This window comes from Myxocyprinus asiaticus, chromosome 40 (assembly GCF_019703515.2).
Source record: "Myxocyprinus asiaticus isolate MX2 ecotype Aquarium Trade chromosome 40, UBuf_Myxa_2, whole genome shotgun sequence".
NCBI lineage: Eukaryota > Metazoa > Chordata > Actinopteri > Cypriniformes > Catostomidae > Myxocyprinus > Myxocyprinus asiaticus.
The window spans coordinates 18,380,993-18,403,473 of NC_059383.1; the positions used below are offsets into that span (position 1 = coordinate 18,380,993).

General features: G+C 41.4%; 1 protein-coding gene across 4 annotated transcripts in view; it reads right to left on the reverse strand.

Annotated features, from left to right (window-relative positions):
- Positions 1-22,481, reverse strand: part of LOC127430481 (glutamate receptor 1-like) — a 92,926-nt gene that overhangs the window by 60,216 nt on the left and 10,229 nt on the right. For 3 of the 4 annotated variants that reach the window (XR_007895452.1, XM_051680284.1, XM_051680283.1), the window contains exon 3: positions 16,134-16,373. Coding sequence is in view for 3 of the 4 variants with exons in the window: in XM_051680284.1 (XP_051536244.1) it covers positions 16,134-16,373 (240 nt within the window). In the remaining variant the exon portion in view is untranslated. Of the gene's footprint in view, positions 1-16,133; positions 16,374-17,257; positions 17,386-22,481 lie in introns of those variants that run through there. The other variant, XM_051680285.1, reaches the window with a different exon arrangement.

Below are 22,481 nucleotides of genomic sequence, written 5' to 3' on the forward strand. Positions count from 1 at the left end.
ACAATGCCTTTGAGAACTATGCCCATGCATGAATTCTTCCAAATGAAGCAAAAAAAAAATTCCATTTCTTTTGGTTGAAAGTTGACTAGCTCTGCAGATAGAACCATTATAAATATAGACACTGATCTTGACCCACTGCATTCTATCTTCATAATGCCTGTACATTAACAGTGCATATAATTAACTTAAAAACAAGAAAAATGGACTGTAGTGAACTTAAAAAGAGAGACTTGGGTGCAGTTACCTATCTGTCACTCACTCGACGTTATGTCGATGTAGTGACACTAGGGGTCACTCTTGGGAGCCCGAAAAACCTCTGGTCTTTGATAAAAGGCCAATGAAAATTGGCGAGTGGTATCTGCATGCCACTCCCCCGGACATAAGGGTATAAAAGGAGCTGGTATGCAACCACTCAGTCATGCTCATTGAGTTGAATTCTCACGACTGCCCCCCTGGGCACTTCGGCAGAAAAAAGAGAGTATATTTTTCTGAAAGAGTATATTTCTCTAAAAGAGCGGCACACACGGAACGTCTTTTTAAAGATGCGTCTTTTTAAAGATGCCTTTCCTATTGTGTGTTATTCCTGGTTGCGGTCATTACCTCTCAACTTCAGAAGGTCACGATCGCTGTCTTTCGTGTCTGGGCACGACCCACACGGAGGCAGCATTCGTGGATGGTTCATGTTCTCACTGCGAGAACATGTCCATGGCAACGTTGTGGTCGCGGCACCCCAGCGGCTCCCTCCCTTCGTCCTTCCACCTACGGGTTTGAAGACAGCGCGGCTAGCATTGGGGGCGATTTGGGGACTCCAATGGGATCGCCTCTGCCGGGTATCCCCCCGCGGACCTCCCATTCCCCAGCACACTCGTCTGCCCCGATCGGGCTTCTGGATGAGTCTGCCGGCTCGTCTCACGGCGAGTTCGACCTCTTGTTCGGAGCCCGCGAAGTTGATTAGCTCTCGAGCGCAGCATCGGAGAGCGGGCTTGTCCAGACGGACGCAGAAGCCTCAGCTGGGCTCCCCCCTTCGGGGTCGATTGCCCAGTCACAGGCTGATGCAGAGATGATGGACATGCTTTCCCGGGCGGCCGCGAGCGTCGGGCTAGTGTGGAACCCTCCGCTCTCCCCTGAACCATCATGGCTCGCTGATCGGTTCCTGGGCTTGCGGCGCCGCTCAAAGCAGCCACGCCCCGCTCCAGTGCCTTTCTTCCCGGAAGTGCACGAGGAGCTAACAAAATCGTGGGAGGCACCTTTTACTGCCTTGTCCCGATTTCTCACTACCCTCAATCGCGAGGTGGCCAGGGGCTATACGGTGATTCCCCTGGTGCACCTATGCCAGCAAAGCGCTGCCACCTGGCGCGGACGCCCAAAGCTCCCATCCAAGCCCTGTAGGTTCACGTCATCCCTAACGGCCAAAGCCTACAGCGCTGCTAGACAAGCTGCCTCTGCCCTGCACGCCATGGCTCTCCTGCAGGACCACCAAGCCAAGGTGCTAAAAGAACTGCACGAGGGTAGTTCCGCCACAGATCTGATGCAGGAACTGCGCTCGTCGACCGACCTTGCTCTCCAAGCGACGAAGGTCACGGCGCGGTCTCTCGGGCGGACGATGTCCACATTAGTGGTCCAGGAGCGCCACATTTGGCTCAACCTGGTCGAGATGGGTGAGGCCGACAAGACATGGTTCCTTGCTGCCCCCATCTCCCAGGCTGGCCTATTCAGCGACACCGTCGAGGACTTTGCCCAGCAGTTCTCGACGGTGAAGCAGCAGACAGAGGCTATCCGGCAGATCCTGCCCCGGCGCCGCTCAAGATCCCGCACCCCATCTGCTCATTACCAAGGGTGTCCCCCTGCGGTGACTGCACCGGCTCCGCCGCAGCCCGCCCTTCGGCCCAGCCCCGGCGTGGAGCCACCGCAGGAAGCAGATGCCACCCGTCTCACGGCCTGAAACTCTTTCAGAGGCTCCTTGGGCATATGGCATCCTCAGCGGTGGCCACCCCGCTCGGGTTGATGCATATGAGACTGCTTCAGCACTGGCTTCAGACTCGAGTCCCGAGATGGGCATGGCACCGCGGGACACATCGCGTGGTCATCACGCCGGTCTGTCACCATCTCTTCAGCCCTTGGACCGACTTCTCATTTCTACGGGCAGGTGTTCCCCTAGAGTAGGTCTCCAGGCGCGTCGTCATCATGACAGACGCCTCCAAAACGGGCTGGGGTGCTGTTTGCAACAGGCACGCAGCCGCCAGCTTATGGACGGGCCTGTGGCTGCATTGGCACATCAACTGCCTCGAGTTGTTGGCAATTCTGCTCGCCCTGCGGAGGTTCTGGCCGTTGATCCAGGGCAAGCACGTGTTAGTTCAGACAGACAACATGGCTAAGGCAGCATATGTCAACCGCCAAGGCGGTCTGCGCTCTCGTTGTATGTCACAACTCGCCCGCCGTCTCCTCCTCTGGACTTCAAGTCGCTGCGAGCCACTCACATCCCGGGCAACCTCAACACTACAGCGGATGTGCTGTCATGGCAGGTTACCCTCAGGGGAGAGTGGAGACTCCACCCTCAGGTGGTCCAGCTGATTTGGAGTCGATTCGGACAGGCACAGGTAGACCTGTTTGCCTCCCAAGAATCCTCCCACTGCCCACTCTGGTACACCCTGAACGAGGCACCCCTCGGCATAGACGCACTGGCACACAGCTGGCCTCCTGGCCTATGCAAATATGCGTTTCCCCCAGTGAGCCTACTTGCACAGACTCTGTGCAAGGTCAGGGAGGACGAGGAGCAGGTCATCCTGGTAGCACCCTACTGACCCACCCAGACATGCTTCTCGGACCTCACGCTCCTCGCGACAGCCCCCCCGGTGAATTCCCCTGAGGAAGGACCTTCTTTCTCAGGGACGGGGCACCATCTGGCACTCGTGACCAGACCTCTGGAATCTCCATGTCTGGCCCCTGGACGGGACGCGGAGGTAGACACGATCACTCAGGCTAGGGCCCCCTCTACGAGGCACCTGTATGCCTTTAAGTGGCGTCTGTTCGCTAAGTGGTGTTCTCCCCCTCTGCCACAGTCTCCATGTTTGTAGTAACTCCTCCCCCGTTGGGTAGGATCTACCATGAGACTCTCCACATGGTCGGCAAGACTGGGTTAGCCTGTCTCTATCTTTTGGGTAGTCGACTTGTCCCCAAAGGGCTGTTCGACACTCATAACTATGTTGGGGGAGGTTACGTGTCGGCCTGGTGCACTGGCTACGAGGCACACAGTCATCTGCCCGTCACACACTGCCAGTTCACGTAACACAGTTCAGCTAGTTGTGGCGTTTTGTATAGGGACCCCTAGTGTCACTACATCGACACAACGTCGAGTGAGTGACAGATAGGGAATGTCCTGGTTACTTGCGTAACCTCCGTTCCCTGATGGAGGGAACGAGACGTTGTGTCCCTCCTGCCACAATGCTGAACTACCCGCTGAAATGGCCGGACCTTGTCTCGGCTCCTCAGCATAAAACCTGAATGAGTGGTTGCATACCAGCTCCTTTTATACCCGTATGTCCAGGGGAGTGGCATGCAAATACCACTCGCCAATTTTCATTGGCCTTTTATCAAAGACCAGAGGTTTTTCGGGCTCCCAAGAGTGACCCCTAGTGTCACTACATTGACACAACGTCTCGTTCCCTCCATCAGGGAACGGAGGTTACGCAAGTAACCAGGACGTTTTCCTACATCCAAATGTTACCCTCAGTGGAATTAATCATTGAAATTCAGTTGCCATTAAGACAAAATGTTCTTACATTCTAACTGCACTCTTCTTTTCATTGGTGTCAGTGTTTAGATATCATTTTTAAGTCATAAAGTCATCGCTAACACTCACAATAAGGTTTTATATGTTAACATTAGTTAAAAATGAAGAATACTTTTGCAGAATTTATTAATCTTGCTTAATATTAATTTACACATATACGCATACATTTTTATATTAAAAGTTGTATGTCAACATTAGTTAATGCATTATGAATTAACATTAACTAACAATGAACAGTAGTATTGTATGCCATTTCTTTTGGTAGAAAGTCAACTATATAGTCGACTATAAGAGCTCTGCAGATAGAAACAGGGACTACAGTTGAAAATTAGCTGTAATAGCTAAACTGCCACATATACAGAGATGTTTATTGATGTGCATTGTCCCTGTAAATCTAAAATGAATAGATAAAAGTATATTTATAAATTAACATTAACCAAGATTAATTAATAAAATGCTGTATAAAATTATTGCTCATTGTTAGTTCATTAACTTTTTTGTAAAGTATGGCTGCACAATTATGAAAAAATCCTAATTGTCAATTATTTCCCTTGATATTTTAATTACGATTAATGTCGATTCATACAATTGCATGTATTTTTTATGTTTCTGAATTACTTTATAGCTGTTTTATTAGTAAATGACAACGTCACATTGGCCCCCTTATTGGCATTAAAATCAAAGCTGTTTTTATTTAAATTTTGAATATATTATACACAGAAGCGAGCAACGGACATGTCCGTGAAAGGTTACAATGCTTAATGGCTGCAAAAACACACATTAAATAGAACATTTTATTGAAAATTGTGACGCAGGATGAGTAGACCTACAGTACAGACTGCTATAATTGACAATTTTTACAATTAGTTAATTATGGAAGCTGTAATTGTCATCTAGATTATTTATTCGATCAATTGTGCGGCCCTTGTAAAGTGCAACCAAGTCATTATATCAAGAGCAAACATTTCCTTTAATTTCAAATCTCTCTGTATAGTAACAGATTAAAAGAAGATTTGTTAATTATAAAATGGGTAATGGATTATGCAGTAGAATGCCAGAATTAGGTTTGCCATTGAAAGACTGGTGAGCCGCCCAATGGATTTACTGGCATTCATTAAAAGACTGTGCCAGATTGCATTTAGAAATGCCTCTGCAGTCTCGGCCATGGCAATACTCTATCCTCTCCTGTCGCCTGCATCTGAGCGCGACGTGGCAGCTGTGAAATTGTCTCGTGCCGGAGAACAAACCAGCTTTATTTCCCCCTGGGAGAGAGCTGGATGCTGTGTTCTGTCCGTCTACCGTTAGTGTTGCCTAGTGCTACTACAGCGTTGGTGATAAGGGAGGAAACAGGAATGAGTGTAGGGATTCTTAGATGAGCAGAACTGCCTTGGTATCACCTGCACTCTCCACTCGCTTCTCCAAATATCTCACACATGACTCAAATTACATTTCTGTCTGTTAACTTAAGAGTCCAAAGCAGCATCTTTTCCATTTTAGAGTCAATAAAGCCAGCTCTGTGTTTACAGGCCCTAACTCCATTTTCTGGGTCTTTGAGGCAAATGCACATGTGCCCAGCTCATTATGCTTCAACTCAGTAAACATCTGTGTGAGTTGGCTAGGACAGATTTGGGGGGTTGTGATCACTAAACTGCTGTAAGCTCCACAGATGATGCTCGTCCCATCTGTAACAGCTTTGAGATGAAATCTCTGAGCACCTGACAAATGATGCCATAAACATTTTAGTGTGAGACCGGGCTATTGCAGCAGTGGTTCAGCGTGGTTGCAAAGAAAACACAACAACTCCCTTAAAACACCTTTTTTGCACTCTATTATATATTTATATATATACAGTTTTTCTCAATCGCTTTGGCTCAATTCTCAGATGAGAATTATTTTTTTCAAAACAACAAGTTCAAATCTCTGAACAATAAGTTTCTTGTTCACACCAGATTTGAATTTCTTCATGGCAAATTGCACATGGTTTGGCACATGTGTGCAAAAGAGTAAGTACAACTGTCTACAATTTGCACAGTAACTAAATGCACACGGCTTGCTGATCAAAACTGATGAGTGATGACACTGATACAGTGAAACTGTCATACTCTTCACAACTTCTAAACATTCTTTCATCGTGTGAGCCATCACGTGCAAAATAATTAACAATTATCAAAATCTGATAAAAAAGTAGAACAAAAATGAAATTTGTATATAACAAACAGGGTTCCAGGGCTGACTGCCATGGTGAAAAAAACATCTAAACATTTTGACCAGTACAGCTCACATGATGACAAAACTTTTATTTGGTGGCATTGGCCAATTTACTGACACAATAACTAGGTTTTGAAGCATGAATTAAATGTTTTGGGTGAGTTACTACATTTAGCAGACATGCAATAGAGTTGTGATGTCCCATAAAACAGTTGTGACAATTGCACTTATAGTTAAGACTGTTTCAAAAATGAGCCAAAGTGACTGAGAAAAACTGTAATATCTATTAACCCTTGAGGTTTTGAGTTGGACTGAAAATATTTTTGGAATAAACTAATAATATATTGATGTATTGTTTTGATGTAAAATATACTTTATACTTGAATTTGTGATTAACAAACATATATTGTAGGTAGGTTTAATTCTTAACAGATTTAAATTCTTAACATTTAAATCTTTCAAATCAAACTTTCATAACATTCATAACTACATTAATATATTTCAGTTTGAACTGTCTATTAAGCATTGTCTAATGCAATAATGGGTTATTCATGAAAGTTCTACAATGTTAATATATTTTATATGACATAAACTACCACAATGAAGCAATTCTACATCTGTATATGCTGTTTTTTTTAAATAGTTTTTCTATGAAAATATGCACCAGACCAGTGGTTCCAAACCTTTTTACCCTGAAGCCCCCTCTACTTATAAGTCTACACATAAAGTATATCATTGCCATGGATGCGCGCTCTCTCTCCTCGCGCTCTATGTGTTTGCTCGTGTGCGTGTACGAGAGAACACTATCATCAATGGCTGTTAGAAATGCAAAATTATTATTATAATACAATGATTTCTGGGAACATGAATTGCCATGATACTTGATACATTTCTAGTGGTTGACATTTCTACTGGTCTATTACACATTGACGCAGAGCCATGCAGCTTCTTTATGGTCTCATTATAAAGCATCAACAAGGTATGCCGTTTTAAGAGGTTTACAGTCTTGCAGTGCATGGTTATGATGTGATGAATTTTCATGACCATTGAAGATCAAAGAAAAAGAACAAGCACTTGTCGACGCGACAGCCAGCCCACCTGCGATAGAAGCAGAATACTCCATCATCCTCACGTAGTTGTGCAAAGAGGCTGTTATTGGTAGAGTGACATTTCATGTGTGAAATTTTTTTTATTAATTTTTTTTTATGTTTGAAATTTTGCTTAGCACGTTGAGTTGGACGAGGACGCTGACATGCGGTTTACTGTTATCACGCATATTATGGATTCGCACATATTAATTTGACTCGCTATTTTTCTCAGAATATTGTGTGAGCGCGAGATTAATACGTCATTATTCAAAAAGCTGTCTGTAATTTTGACACATAAAAACAAGCAAGAAACTCCGCTTAAACCATCTTCACGTGGTATATCTCTCCCTCGGTCTCTGCGTGCGCATGAAAGAAAGAGAGGGAGGGAGAGGACAGTGCTCGCAGCCATGTGAGAGTGAAAAAAAGGTGCTTTTAATGCAAAAATAACTAACGCACCTCTTTTAAAAGTATTTGGTATATGAGGGAAGATACATTAGGGAGTTTTAATTCAGATGGTAGGCTGCAATAATAAGTTCATAACTTTGGGCGTTAGATCAGCTGTTACTCGCACCGTGCGCCCAAATAATTTTCTGCATTCGCAAGCAGTAATTTTCACTCGCAAATGCGAGTAAAATGCTCGCACAGTAGAGCCCTAATTATTGCAAATAATTCACTAAATTTACCATATCCTAACTGTATAAATTAAATAGTATTTGTCATTATTATCTTTACTAAAATACACCAATTTGGGGACCCCCCAACACCACGTAAGTTAACATAAACATAGTCCATACAACATGTGCTATATCCAAGTCTTCTGAAGACATAAAATAGTTTTGAGTGACAACCTGACAAAATTTTAAGTCATTGTTCACTCATAATCTTCCCCTCCGCCAAAGCTTGGGTGTAGCTCACATTCACATCAAAAATGTTAAATGGTACGTTATGTTCGATTACTACACACATGAGAACCCATGCCATTTTCGTATCAATGACATCAGTGACACTGACACACCATTTAAAATATGGGTGTAAATGTGTGCAAGACACAAGCTTCAATGCAGGGGAAGATTATTAGTGAATAATGGCTTATAGCTGCACTACTAGGGTTAAAACCATATGAGATTTTCACGGCACGATAACCGTCTCAGAAAATATCACGTTTTCACGGTATCACGGTATACAGAATTACACAGTTATTATTATCAGTTACAATGACCCTTAAAGGAGTCAAAACTTGAAACCATTTTTTTTTAATTGAAGTATGCGTAAAAAAAAAGTCTCCCTTTTGAAAATAAATAAAATAAACAGAATAAATAAGAAAGCTTACAGAATTATAATAATAAACCAAATTATAAACATAATAAAAAAAATTGCATGTAACTATAACATGTTATATAACTAAAGCATGCTAGTTTACATGTTAGCATAGCATGTTAAATTAACTAATAAATGAAAAATAACATCAGCTGTGTGAGCTTTAAAGTAATGTCCAATGATTATTAATAATTAACATATACTGTAGGTGCGCGACAGTGCAGAGAGACTGCTCCTGTTTGGACCTTTAACTTAGTGGTTCTCAACAGGTTTTGCTTCAGGACCCAGATTTTTCATTGGAAGTCAAGCGACCCACCACAGTAAAAACGTAACCTGTATTTAATGTATCCTGGGTCGCATTTCCTTTTATGTTGCATAGATTTGTTCATGGTTTTCAAGTACAAGGACATGCATCATATGACATTATTTTTGCTGTTGATGTAAACAACAAAAGTGACAGGAAGTTTCCTCTCTCCTCTTTTAAAAATTGAAGAGCATATTTACTTATATGAGCCCATGATTATCCCGTTTGTTTCTAATTTCAAACATAATTCAAACAGAACATACATATTACACAGGAGGAAAGGCTCCTCATTACCATGGTTAGGTCAGTGTAGCTAGTCTTGAATAATAGTAATAATAATAACAAATTGTAGTATTTATGAAAAAATAAATACTAGCTGAAACACATCTTGAAAAATGCCACTGTTGATAGATTCTACCTGTCTAATAGATTCTACCTTTAGATTATTTCATATGAAACTATAACATTTTTGTCAAAATATAACAGTTACTTTTACTCATGTAAAATCGTGAAACAATTTTATAAAGGTGATGATGTATAATGATAACACAGTGTTGATCTTTTCCTCCTCAGTGCTGTTTGGCATGTCAGGGCTGCCTACTGTTTGAGAGGTTTGACTTGACTTCCTCCGTAATGCTTTAGACTAGAAAAGAATTGAAATTGGTCACATCATTTTTGAGGTCTGCACTCTGCAATATCGAGGGAAGCCCAGTTGTTGCACACGCGTGCCAGAGAACAGAGTATATCATGATCGCGAGCTGGTTCCGTGACCGTTACACTCGTGCGAAAGTGCAGATGAGAAGCCTTTGCTGATTACGAGATTATCATCAGATCTGCCTCGGCAGTCCTAAATAGACTATTACTTGGGCGGCCGCCGAAATATCTTCAATGGGAGAACCATGGCATTGTTCTCTGCTGCGTGTGTGTGTTTGGGGCAAGTTGAGGAGTCTGACAGGCAGTCGAGGAGGAAAGGAGATGCGCACGCACAGGTGAGATTCTCCGTCCGGTTGCATTTTTTTTCTCAATACCGTAAATAAGCAAATGTACCGTGAAACCGGTATACCGCTGCAACCCTATGCACTATGTAAGATTTTTTTGGTCACAATGAAAAAAAGTTCATTATTGAGTGAGTACATAAAAAAAAAACTTGTTCAAAATTCTCTCCTTGTCTTATCCCGATTCACTACGGTAAGTCTACAATAAAGACTTTTATTTAGAGCGGTCGGGTCGGATTTGGTGCAGAATCACAGGCATACTGTAATGATGAGGGTCTGGCAAGTAGGATTTTAGAACCCAAATGCAGAACATTTATTAAGTTCAATGAAAACCAAAAACCTTAAAGGGCAACGAGAACTGAGCAAAACAAACAAGGACAAAGTAAAACAAGCAAGAACTCACCAAACAATAAAGACATCAAATAATGTAAGACAAACGATAGAGGAAACATAGGCTTCATACATAACACCACATACATTACACATACGTCATTCGTCCTTGCGTGTTAATGTCATGTTCGTAAGCTCAGAAAGATGGTCCGGCTGTTGTGTGAGAAGCAGGAAGCACAAGTGTGACTGCTGTTCAGTCAGTCCAGTTGGAGTTTCAGCAGTCAGAACAACAGTGGAGTGAAATCACTCTGCTAATGGATTTAACTGTTTTTAACTGTTTGGCGAAGTTGTTTACCTGCTTTAATGCTTGGATCTGTTTTCTGGAAGGGATGTTGAAGCTTATATTGCTTGTCATGCTTTAATGAATCGAACTTTGAGTGGGGGGGCACATGGGGGTGGGGATGGCAGGCTTCTGTCAGGCTTTTGTTGTTCATCATCCTCAAAGTAAGTAGTATATCGGTTATAAATGTTTAAGCGAATAACATAATATCAACATGAAAACAGCTTATCATGACTCTGCTGTGCTAGTAATCTCCGCGTCCTCAAACCATGAGATTAATCCATGCAGAAGAGCAGTGCCGAATCACAATTGATGTAAAGTGTTCCTCCACAAGTAACTTGCACTTTTATGCATCAGCCGCTAGAGGGCCAAAACTTACATAGTGTAGCCAAGGACGGATTAAGAACTGAGAGGCCCATGGGCCGGTACACCATGATGGCCCCCTTATGACGTGATTATCTTCACCTTTATATGCTACAGGACGCTTGGCAGATTTGGCTGGATTTTTCAAACAGACGGAAGGAAAATTTGGTGCAATGTCTTACACATGATTCCAGATTGTTTTTCGCCTGGCAAAGTTTCAGCGCTTGATAAAACAGTGAGCCAACAAGCACACACACAGAATGGACAGCTAGCGGACCATGAAGAGATATTCACAGAATTTGACAAAAAGTGTAATGGATTCAAATAACTTACTCCACCTTTAAGAATAGGCCTACTATGTTGCAGGCAGTGACAGAGATTATTTTGCTTGATTTTAATGTGATTTTATCATTTGAAGATCTATGTTTTGTGCTATTTAGGCTCACAGCTCACTGTGCACTTTATTCCCTGCTAATCTGAGATTGTGTTTAACGCATTCATGGCAATAAACTTTCTTTATTCCCGAGTCCCGACAAATAACAGACTAACCGTTAGTGAACTCTCGCGGTTAACCAAATATTACAAAAGGTTACTGTGCACACCTTTATGGTATTAAGGCATCTTTTGCTTTATCATTAAACATTAAATGCATGCAGGACTTAACCATTTTAAAGTCCTCCATACTGTTGCACGAATTCTGTTGCTTATATGAATTTAAACCATCAGCTTTGAACACAGCCAGCGTAAACTGCACCTTTGGTGCGGAATCAATACCACTCGATGACCATGCGCTACACGGACAGGTTTAGCCGTTGCGCTCCCTCTCTGTTTTTTACACCAGACGATGGGGGAGAATACCGTGACTGGGACTCGGATGGCTTAAACCCCGGTAAGCCCGTGCGTTAATATGGCCCTGGTTCCTAGTACTGCACCAGCGAACATCCATACGATTTGTGAATTAATAAAACGTTGCTTACCTGTTTCTTGATTGCTGCTTAATTTCCTTCAAGGCAAAGTTCAGCCAAAAATGAAAATTTTCTCATCATTTACTCAACCTCATGCCATGCCATGCCAGATGTTTATGACTTTCGTTCTTCTGTAGAACACAAAGAATATCACAGCTCTGTAGGTCCATACAATGCAAGTGAATGGTGACCAAATCTTTGAAGCTCTAAAAAGCACATAAATCAGCGTATAAGTAAACCATAACACTCCAGTGGTTACATCCATGTCTCCAGAAGAAATATGATATGATGGGTGAGAAACAGATCAACACTGAAGTCCTGCATTACTATAAATTCTCCTCCCTGCCCACTATGTGGTGATATGTACAAAGAATGAGAATTGCCAAAAACAAAAGATGACTTTGAAAGTGAAAGTGGAGATCGATAGTAAAAAAGGAAATACATTTTGATCTGTTTCTCACACACACTTATCATATCACTTTTGAAGACATGGATTAAACCACTGGAGTCATATTGATTGCTTTTATGTTGCCTTTATGTGCTTTTTGGAGCTTCAAAATTGTGGCCATAATTCACTTGCATTGTGAGGACCTTCAGAGCTGAGACGTTCCTCTAAAAATCTTTGTTTGTGTTCAGCAGAAGAAAGTCATACACATCTAGGATGAAATAAGGATGAATAAATAATGAGAGAATTGTCATTTTTGGGTGAACCATTTGCTGCTCTAGCACCATGGACAGCACCAGCCTTATACTAACAGGGTGTTATGCTGGGTCAAGTTTTCAGAAAGAAAGTGCTGACCACAAATGCATCCAACACAGGTTGGGGTGCAGTGTGTAATGGACACCCAACTTTCGACACCTGGAAACAGGTGCGAGATGGCCATGACATATCAACCACCTAGAGCTACTGGCTGTATTTCTAGCTTTGAGAGCTTTTCATTCCAATATTGTGAATCAAAACATTCTGATTTGTTCGGACAACACAACAGTAGTGGCATATATATGTTGCCATGACACGCTGGCCCATGTATGGCCGGCGAAATGCAAGTATGCGCTTCCGCCGGTGCACCTCCTTCATTCAGTCATCAGCAAAGTCCGAGTGGACTTGGAAACAGTTCTGTTTCTTGCGCTGAAATGGCCCAATCAGCCATGGTTTCTGGAAATGATAGAGATGTTATATAGCTCACCATGGGAAATACCACTGAGGAGGGATCCCCTCTCTCAGGCGCAAGGCACAACCTGGCATCCCCAGCCCAAGCTGTGGAACCTGCATGTGTGGCCCCTGAATGGAGCGCGCTAATGTCAGAACTGACGTATTCTGTCATGAACATCATTTTACAGGCCAGAGCACTGTCCACGTGATGCCTCTACGCGCTATGTGTTCACATGCGGAGCCTGCATGTGTGGCCCCTGAACGGAGTGCGCTAACGTCAGAACTGACGCATTCTGTCATGAACACCATTTTACGGGCCAGAGCGCCGTCCACGAGATGCCTCTATGTGCTATGTGTTCACTGATTGGTGTCTTTCACATGGCAAAGACCCAGTAAACTGCCCTATACATGAAATTCTCATATTTCTTCAAGAGCGAATAGACGCAGGACTCACTCCATCAACACTCAAAGTTTATGTGGCGACTATTTCTGCATATCACGCACCTGAAGCCGGCGCCACTATAGGCAAGCGCGATTTATTCATAAAGTTCCTTAGAGGATCAAGACAATTAAATCCACCTCGGCCGGCTACAGTCCCAAATTGGGACCTAACTTTGGTCCTAAAAGCTGTCGCAGGGCCCCCCTTCGAGCCTTTGGACTCTGTTGATTTGCATATGCTCTCCATTAAGACCGCACTACTGCTGGCTCTGGCCTCAGTAAAATGGATCGGTGACTTGCATGCACTATCAATTGACAATTCATGTCTGGAGTTTGGCCCCGGACTTTCAAAAGCCACTGTCAAACCCAGAAAAGGCTATATGCTTAAGGTTCTAACCACGCCCTTCAGAGTGCAGGTGGTTCACTTTCAAGCTTTCTTCCCTCCTCCATTTAATTCGGATGAGGAACAATCCTTGCATTTGTTATGCCCTGTGCAGGTGCTACACGCATACGCTGAGCGCACCCACCAGTTCAGACTGTCTGATTAGCTCTTTGTGTGCTATGGAGGACGCATGAAAGGAATGTCCGTCTCCAAGCAAAGACTTTCTCACTGGATCGTTGATGCGATTGCCCTGGCTTACGAGTTGCAGGGTAAGATTTGCCCAATTGGTGTTAAACCAACTAGAGGCATGGCCTCCTCATGGGCATGGACAAATGGTGAGTCTTTACAATGTCAGTCACCATCCCGTGAGACTGCGGCATCATGTTTCCTCTCTGGAAGGTTATGTCGTGTAGTGCGGTGTGATGGGATTCTGTTCCCCGCATGCGTTAGCATGCAATGTCAAGTGTAATGAGTCATAAGGGAACGAAACATTGCAAACGCTGGCCGCACTCCAAGACTCAGAGTTCTTCTGAGGTGTGAGTGATGCACTCCTTTTCCCTCAGTCAGACAATTGAGGAATGGTGTTTGCACACCTGCTTTTATAGCAGACAGCTTTGCGCCTAAAAAGGCGGGACTCAAACACCATAGCCAATTTTAGAATATTGGTGTTATTGTAGAGAGGTTTCAACTCGGTCGTGTGGAAGTACACTTCCATATGCGTTAGCACGCAATGTCTCGTTCCCTTCATCTCAGGGAACCGAGGTTACGTACGTAACTGAGACATTTGAGGTCTCGTTCTCTTCAACCTACTGGAGCTCTGTCATAGACACACACAGACTCACAAACACACACACTGGCGGTTCAGTTTGACTTTCTCTCTGCTTCCCTGTCATATGGAGACAGACGAAATAACAACAAAGTGCTCCGTGAGTGCGTGAACATAAAAATGGTAATAGACTGAATTTTGATGCAATTCATAAAGTAGCTTTGCCCTGTGTATGTGTGTGATCATGTATTATCCCCTTGAAATTTGTCGTAGGAAGTGTATGTCCATTCGAAGCTTCAGTGAAAAAATTAGATGCGTTCAGTAAACAGACTGTTCCATCTGACTGTTGTAACATCTGACTGTTGTAACTTCTGATTTTATGGTCTTTTATAATCATTTTAGTGTATGAATACTGTGATAATGCATCGAGTCTGGTTAGGAACCCAACACCATTGGTCAAGCTAAGCCATCAACCACGAAGTTGCTGTGTCAGGCTGGTTTGGACGCTCAAAAAACCAAATGTTTTATAGCGCTACAGAGCTACAGTGTTACACTTATAGGTGAAATCAACCTACAAATTGTTTACTTATAGTTGTCTTGGCATATAAAGCTGGGATATGAGAAAGAATTTTAACATAAAAATATTACACACATCATCCTTTCATGGACAAACGCAGAACGTGTTGTACACAAACATTGTCTTGTTCTGATGCTTTGATTTGCCTTTGATTCATTGTTCTGATAGCGTAGATCTGTCTTTCTGCAGTAATGATTTGGTGTTATTCTCTGATGACAACATGACAGTTTGATAATGATTGGATCTGGCAAATATGACAGGCCGCCACACATGTGTCTACACTCACAAGAGAAATATGATATGCGGCCAGAGCTCATCCGTACCCAAGTCACAAATCAAGCTCTTTCACTGAGCTCCAAAAAGATTATCAGAATATTCCTGTGGGAATCAGGGAGCCATAAGTAAAATTACAACACCCGAGGCACTGGGTATGTCAAAGCATATATTACAAGCCAAGCAGAGCACCTCAACAGGATTAAACGAAATCATCACGTTTTTCACATGAGAAAGATTTCACAGCAATATCCTCCAAAGCCCCTAAATCACAGATCACTAAATCACCCACAGTTTATCTTCATGACATCCTGAACAACCGCACAGGGTATTGCAATATTTTATCATGGCTGCATGTCTAGATGCAATGCAGATAAACAGGAAAATAACATTAGAATGAAATATTTACCTCATCCTGAAAACATTTTAAAGACCCAGTAAAATAAGAATTAGAGTTTTGAGGCTATTAATCCATGTCTGTTAGCTTAGAGGTCATCTATATTCTAGTGTACTACTCCTAAATGTTGACAAATTCACTTTTAGCAGAAATATGCATTTTAAATTCTCAAATTTTAAAATGGTTTTCTTCTTCTGGGACAACAGACCAAAAGTACTGATGCCTCATCTTGCACTACACAGATTTTTGTGCAAGCAAAAGGACTCTAGAATGACCCTCCTCCTGATGTTTGTAAAGCCTATTGGCTATTTTAAAAAAAAAAAAAAAAAAACAGCCAATCTCTATAACATGTCCTTCCAGTTTTCATGAAAAAAATGTCAACACAAGAAGGCTTTTCTGTTATACTTGTGGTTTTGAAACATCATGTTAGCAGAATAAATTGCTAACCTGAGTCTGAGCTGTACATGTAGACGAACTTAGTCCACTTGTAATGCTCAACAAGGGCAATCAGAGCATCCTGGAGCTCTGGTCTCAGCTGGATCACAAACTGGTTGTTTGTTTCGATGGGGAAGCTGGGCGTGACGAAGCACACATGCAGGGCGCCGCAGAACGACATGAGCATATTCATGGTCTTCCTGTCATAAAGACCAATGATGGCGTAGACTCCTTTGGAGAACTGCGAACAAACTGTGAAGAGAGCAGGAGAAGAAAGGTAAGACTGCTGAATGGACATAAGATTTGCATTATCCAGCAATTATTATCCAGCTAGTATTTTTATGAGAGATCAAACAATAAAGGCAGACTGATATTGTTTTTGTTTTTTTGTAACCGATACAATAATGTTTATTATATGTTGTTTTACAGTAATTACAAGTGTCTAATAACCAATATGCAGAACTAATTTTTAAATATTTTGTTTTTTGAAGCATTAACTAAATAATCATTAGACTGCAACAATAGAAACATAACATGCATTATGAATATTTTAATGATACATTTTACAATAAAAGGATTACTGTTAACAAAGTCGATTAACGAGTGAATATTCACTGTTGCTGAAATTGGTCTGTGCTTGCCGAAATTTGAACCACTGCCCCCAATGGCTGAAGCTGGGTGAAAATCCCCACTAAGCGGCAACAAAAGCGAGTTATATTTTTAGCTGTAAATGATTTCAAACAAACTGGAATGCATATTTTATCAACCATCCATCCAACCCTAAAACTAACCATCGGTGAAGGAAAAATGAAATCTTAGAGGGGAAATGCAACCTCAGAAACACATTCATAATTGATTTTGTGAATGCGATTACTTCCTGGTTTCCATGGGACTAGATTCTGTCTCTGAGGCTGCTCGTACCACACGCTGTCAGTAGCGACCACAGGAAAAGGTAAACACATACGAAATGATGCAAAGGGATCTGATGGGGAATAGAGCTTGTCAGTAATTTGACAGAATGGGTTTGATTTTAGGGCACCGGAACATTCAATAGCAATACGTCGATGACTTTTGCTGAAATAAAGCATAACAGCTCATCAACACAACATCAAAAAACATGTAAAACACTTATTTACCTCAGGTGACAGCACTGTACTTCCAGCATCTTCAATCAATACACAAGGTTCACACAAGAAAGCAAGTGCTGGTCAAGTCAGTACAACGTTATATAAAATTCTGTCATGATTTCCCCCAAAGCACTTCCTCCTGTACAAAAGCAAGACCACAATATGTCTTGCCCTACATTCTTCTTGTAATTACAGTGACAGTGAAACCTCCACCCACCAATCATCTCTGCTCCAGCCCCCTCACAGCCGGTTAAACCCCAAGTGCTTAAGGAGCACATGGAAATTGATTTTTATTGCAGTACTCCAGGAGGGAATGTGTTTCATGTATTTTTGAGTCCTTTGCCCAAGCAAAGCTGGGTCTTCTTCAAATAAAAACACCAGAATACCCTGGAAACACTGTGTGCTGACTTTTCTACATGAGTGTATTGAATGTAACTTTTCTCACCATACACACCTAACCTGAGGACACCACAACCTAGTTTCTACATTTTCACCAGCACTTCCAACAATATTTTCTTGACCTTGGCTTTGTTATTAAATAGATGTCCCTCTGGGTCACTTCACTGCTGTCTTTTAAACCCTTCCATATTATGTACATACATACATAATACACTGAAAAAAAGAGGTAATCTGCAGTTGTGAGCTATTTCTACCTGATCTGACTCTTACGATTAGCTTTGTTGGTGTAACTTAATATATTCAGGTTATTTCAGTGATGTTAAAAAATCTGAATTAAATAATATCTTAACTAAATAATTAATGTTACCACAGGAAGCACATTTTTCAGGTTAACATTTTCAGTGTAATTTTCATCTGATCTAAATGGGTAGTTGACGTGGAATGCTTATGGGAAGTTAACATCCTGTGGTGTGACATGCTATACTTCATCTAATTATTTAAACAGCATTTTGCTCATTCTTTTCTAATTATTATGCATGCAGATTTTAAGACCTCATATTAATTAAGTGATATAGATTTTTTTTTTTTTTTTTTTTTTTTTTTTTAACTCATTTGTTGCACCACTGGATTTAAAATGAATTATGTAGAGCAAAAAAATGATGTTGAAAAACTTAAAACAAATGGTAAGCAGTTACTAAGATATACATTTTCCCCTACAGTATACAAATACCTAAAATCTTGATGTAAATTTGAAAAATAAAAGTAAATAGACAGACATGTTATGCATCCGCTACCCAATTATAGAACCTTTCTAATTAAGCACCACACAAGATCCACATTTTCCATCAATTTGAATCTCAGCAGCAAAACGTGTTGGTTTCAATAGTGTTTTTTCAAGCTAAGACCTATTCATTCCAGCTAGCAATTCCAGGGGAGGTTCTTGACATTTGCATTCAGACATGTTTGTTCCCTGGGGCTTTGAGGATGTGAATGAGGGATGTGCCATAGTTGTGAAATGCTTCAACTCCAAATCTTCCCTTCAGGCAAGTAAACTTTAAACCCAACTTTAGAAAACAAGTCAAGCCTTCTGAACAACTCAGATAGCAGATAGCGTTCTCTGCTTCTCTCCTCGCTTTTCGTCTCTCTCTCTCTCTCATCTTCCATTGCAAGTGCTGTTTAAATCTCATTCTCCATTAATAATTCCCATCATTATTTCCTTCACAACTCTGATAGCGAGGACTGACAAATGTACTGTCACTTGAAGATGTGTATCTTTTAAAACAGGCGATAAAATGTCAATGCAAGGCCACACAATGCATTTATCTCAATCAGTTTAAAAGATAACACAAGATTTCTGTGTGCACATCTTCGCTATCAGTTCTCCTTCTGCCTACCACAGATAAAAAATGGGGAAAAAAGGAAAAGGCTAACTAAGTCTTATGCAATGCTGCTTGGAAAGAGTATCAGAGTTTGATTCTTTTATGGGCTGTGCTTGGGTACAGCGTGAAGTGGGGGAATGGGGTCAGGGAGGAGAAAACAAGTTTTCTGCCTGAGGTGATCTCCCCAATGCTGTAAGATGTTTGTGACAGGTGATGGGACCAGTGTGAAGTGATCTCCTCTGATCTTCAGTCAATGTAGTGAAGATGAGACAATCTCTGCTGCATCAATCTGTTCCAGCAGCCTCTGTTCTGCTTGCCTTTGGTTGCTGGGCAGCTAAGGTAAAAAGGCTGTTTGAACTGATGTGCTGTCCTGAGGGAGCTGTGTCATGGCTGAGAAGCCAAAATGATGACAGGAATAATTTATGCTGGCCAAGGTAAAGCCTGTTTTATTTAGATATGTGAATTTATACTGATAGCCTACTCTCTGAACTCCTGCTGAAAAAAAAAAAACCCATCTTAAACCAGCCTAAGCGGGTTTACTGGTCTTAGCTGGTCTCCCTGCAATATCACGCTGGTTTTAGAGGGGTATTGTCAACTTGTCAACAGGTTAGGCTGGGAGACCTGACTATCTTAAACAAGCTACTGTAAGACAAGCAAACAGCTTAGGCTGGTCATCATGTTATAAACCGAATGTTCCAGTACCCTGACAGTTACTGACAAGTGCCACCTCCTGCATCAAATGTTTTTTTGTTTTTTTTTTGGATTTTGTCAGTATTTTTCAATGTGCGGACAGCATTCTCTAAAATTTGGGCAAGATTCTCTGGCTGCACGCACCTGCAGGAATTTCAGTTTTTGTAAGTGCAACAACTCTCTACACAGCTTTAAAAAATTAAAAGAACCAACATACTGGCCCACATATTTTATTAAAAGTTAAATGAGGGACACATGGGATGAGTTTGCCATAATTTTGTTTTAGCACTTATTCTGCAATGCAAGTGAACTTTATCATTTTATTTGACTTGCATTGTAGTGGACATCTTCTAATATGTCTCTTGCTGCTGCTGGAGAAAAAAAAAAAAACGTACCGGTCCGTCCCAACGTGACGCCCTGCCCCATTGTCCAGACTTCAGTCTGGGGCTGCTCAATGCGCCCGGTGTAAGCCGGTCTCTTTTGCTTGTGCCTGGATGGTTAGAGCAGCTGTTACTATGGTTACAGACGATGGCCACGTGGTGCTTGGCCATGTCGCCCAAACCGAACGTGAACTTTCAATTTCTGTGAAACTAGGGCGTACACACAAACTCCAAAACATAACAGAGGAATTCGATCTACCAGACTCGTGTCCACCTAAAAAGCGACTTAAAATCGACAGTGTGGGAGCATTTCAATGACTGACTGAAGACGACGTATGGAAAACATGCAGTCAGAAGTCATATAAAGTTACACATCCTACAAATGGGACAGGATGTTCTACTTAGTCATGAAACAACCAACTAGTGAGTTGAATATTTTAGCTGTGGTGCTTTTGAAGGGATGAATTGAAAGATGCAACTTTTTGTATTGTTTAAGCGTGCTGACAGCACGCGGAACATTTACGTGTAGTTAAACCATCCTCATTATTTAAAGCATTGCTTGAGTACAAATTCACCGTATTCAACAATAAATGTCCATTTTAGTAATTATTGGATTTTAAACAGCCTGCTTTAAGCAATGTTCCCATTATTATGCATAGTCCACAGGTTTATTTGTGAGATTTTGTGGACAGATTAAAGGACAGTATTTTTACGGATCTGTTGCAGATTTATTATGTTGGGGTGTCTGACAGAAAACGGATCGCTTTAATAAACTGTTGCAGCAGACAAAACTGTATGCCGTGAACTACATGTTGTGCACCCACAATAATCTTACATGTATACAGTCCTGAAGCGACTCAATACAATACAATTAAATACAAAACAATACAACTTGTCTTTGACCACACCTGCACATTTACAACACATCATTAGTCATAAAAAAACAATAAAATTTAAATATATGTCTATCTTTCCACTGAGGGTAAGTCTGCTGCCTGCACATGATCTTAGAAAAACACATCACACCAACCACCCTATAAAACGTCACTACTAACAACCATTAGTTCGGTTTACAATTCCGATCACAGTAGGAACAAATTACCTTTTATATATTTTTCTTTTTGCCATGGGCAGTTCATAATGTCTCCCAGAGGGCAACAAAACAAACAGGTCATACAAAGGGTGTGGGAAATCTTGTAGGATACCTCTGGATTTATTTTTTAATTTTTAATTTTTTTTGCTTTTTAGCTTCTAGTAATATATAACTCACCTAACTGACTCTGTGGTTTTCCAATAATTTTACTGGCTGTATTAACAACTCTAGCCAGGGTATTTTTTTTATTTTTTTTTTACAGCTGAGATGTCCATACCACAAAGTCAAATAAAATGTAAGCACACTCTCAACCAATGCCTTGTAAGCCAACTCCAAAATTGTCTGACTCACACTAAAACTCCTTAATTTTAAATAAAAATAAATGTTGCATAAATTTTTTAGATACATAATTTGTATTGACAGAAAAACTAAAATTACTATCCAAATATGTACCAAGGTATTTAAAACTATTAAAGGTATAGTTCACCTAAAAATGAAAATTCTCTCATCATTTACTCACCCTTATGCCATCCCAGATGTGTATCACTTTCTTTCATCTGCTAAACACAAATTAAGATTTTTATAAGAATTTCTCAGCTCTCTGGGTCCATACAATGCTAGTGAATGGGTGTAAAAATTTTGAAGCTCCGAAAAAATTACATAAGTCTACATAAAAGTAATCCATAAGACTCCAGTGGTTAGATCAATATCTTCAGAAGCGATGTGATAGGTGTTGGCATGAGGGTGAATAAATGATTAGAGAATTTTCATTTTTGGATGAACTATCACTTTAACAATTTCGACAGCATGCTCATTAATCATTACTGAAGTGGTTACTTCTTGTTTATGTTACTGATTACCATTTCTTTAGACCTATTTATGTTCAACACTAGTTCACCATCTTTGCACCATCTCAGTAAGCCATCAACACAATGCATCCAATTACACTGAAGTGCATTTTGCACCCGGGATGCAGATAACTGGTGTTGCGTCTCTTATTATACTGTATACCAGCGTCACCAATTAGCAGACATACGGTCCATAGATAGCACTGATCTTTCAGTGCTATATCCTTTAATATTTTTCTCTAGCACCAAACATGCTTCATTTATGCCCTTTCTCGCTCCTAACGCACTGCCTCTCTCCCCCGGCCCACAGCATGAGGGACTGCATAGTAGAGCTGCAAACGTGGTTATTTTAACGACAGTAGACCGTAACGGAGAAATGCAGTGAGCAGCAATACAGATGGATACCATCATCTTTCGCTAAAATACACTGTAGAAAATGAAAAT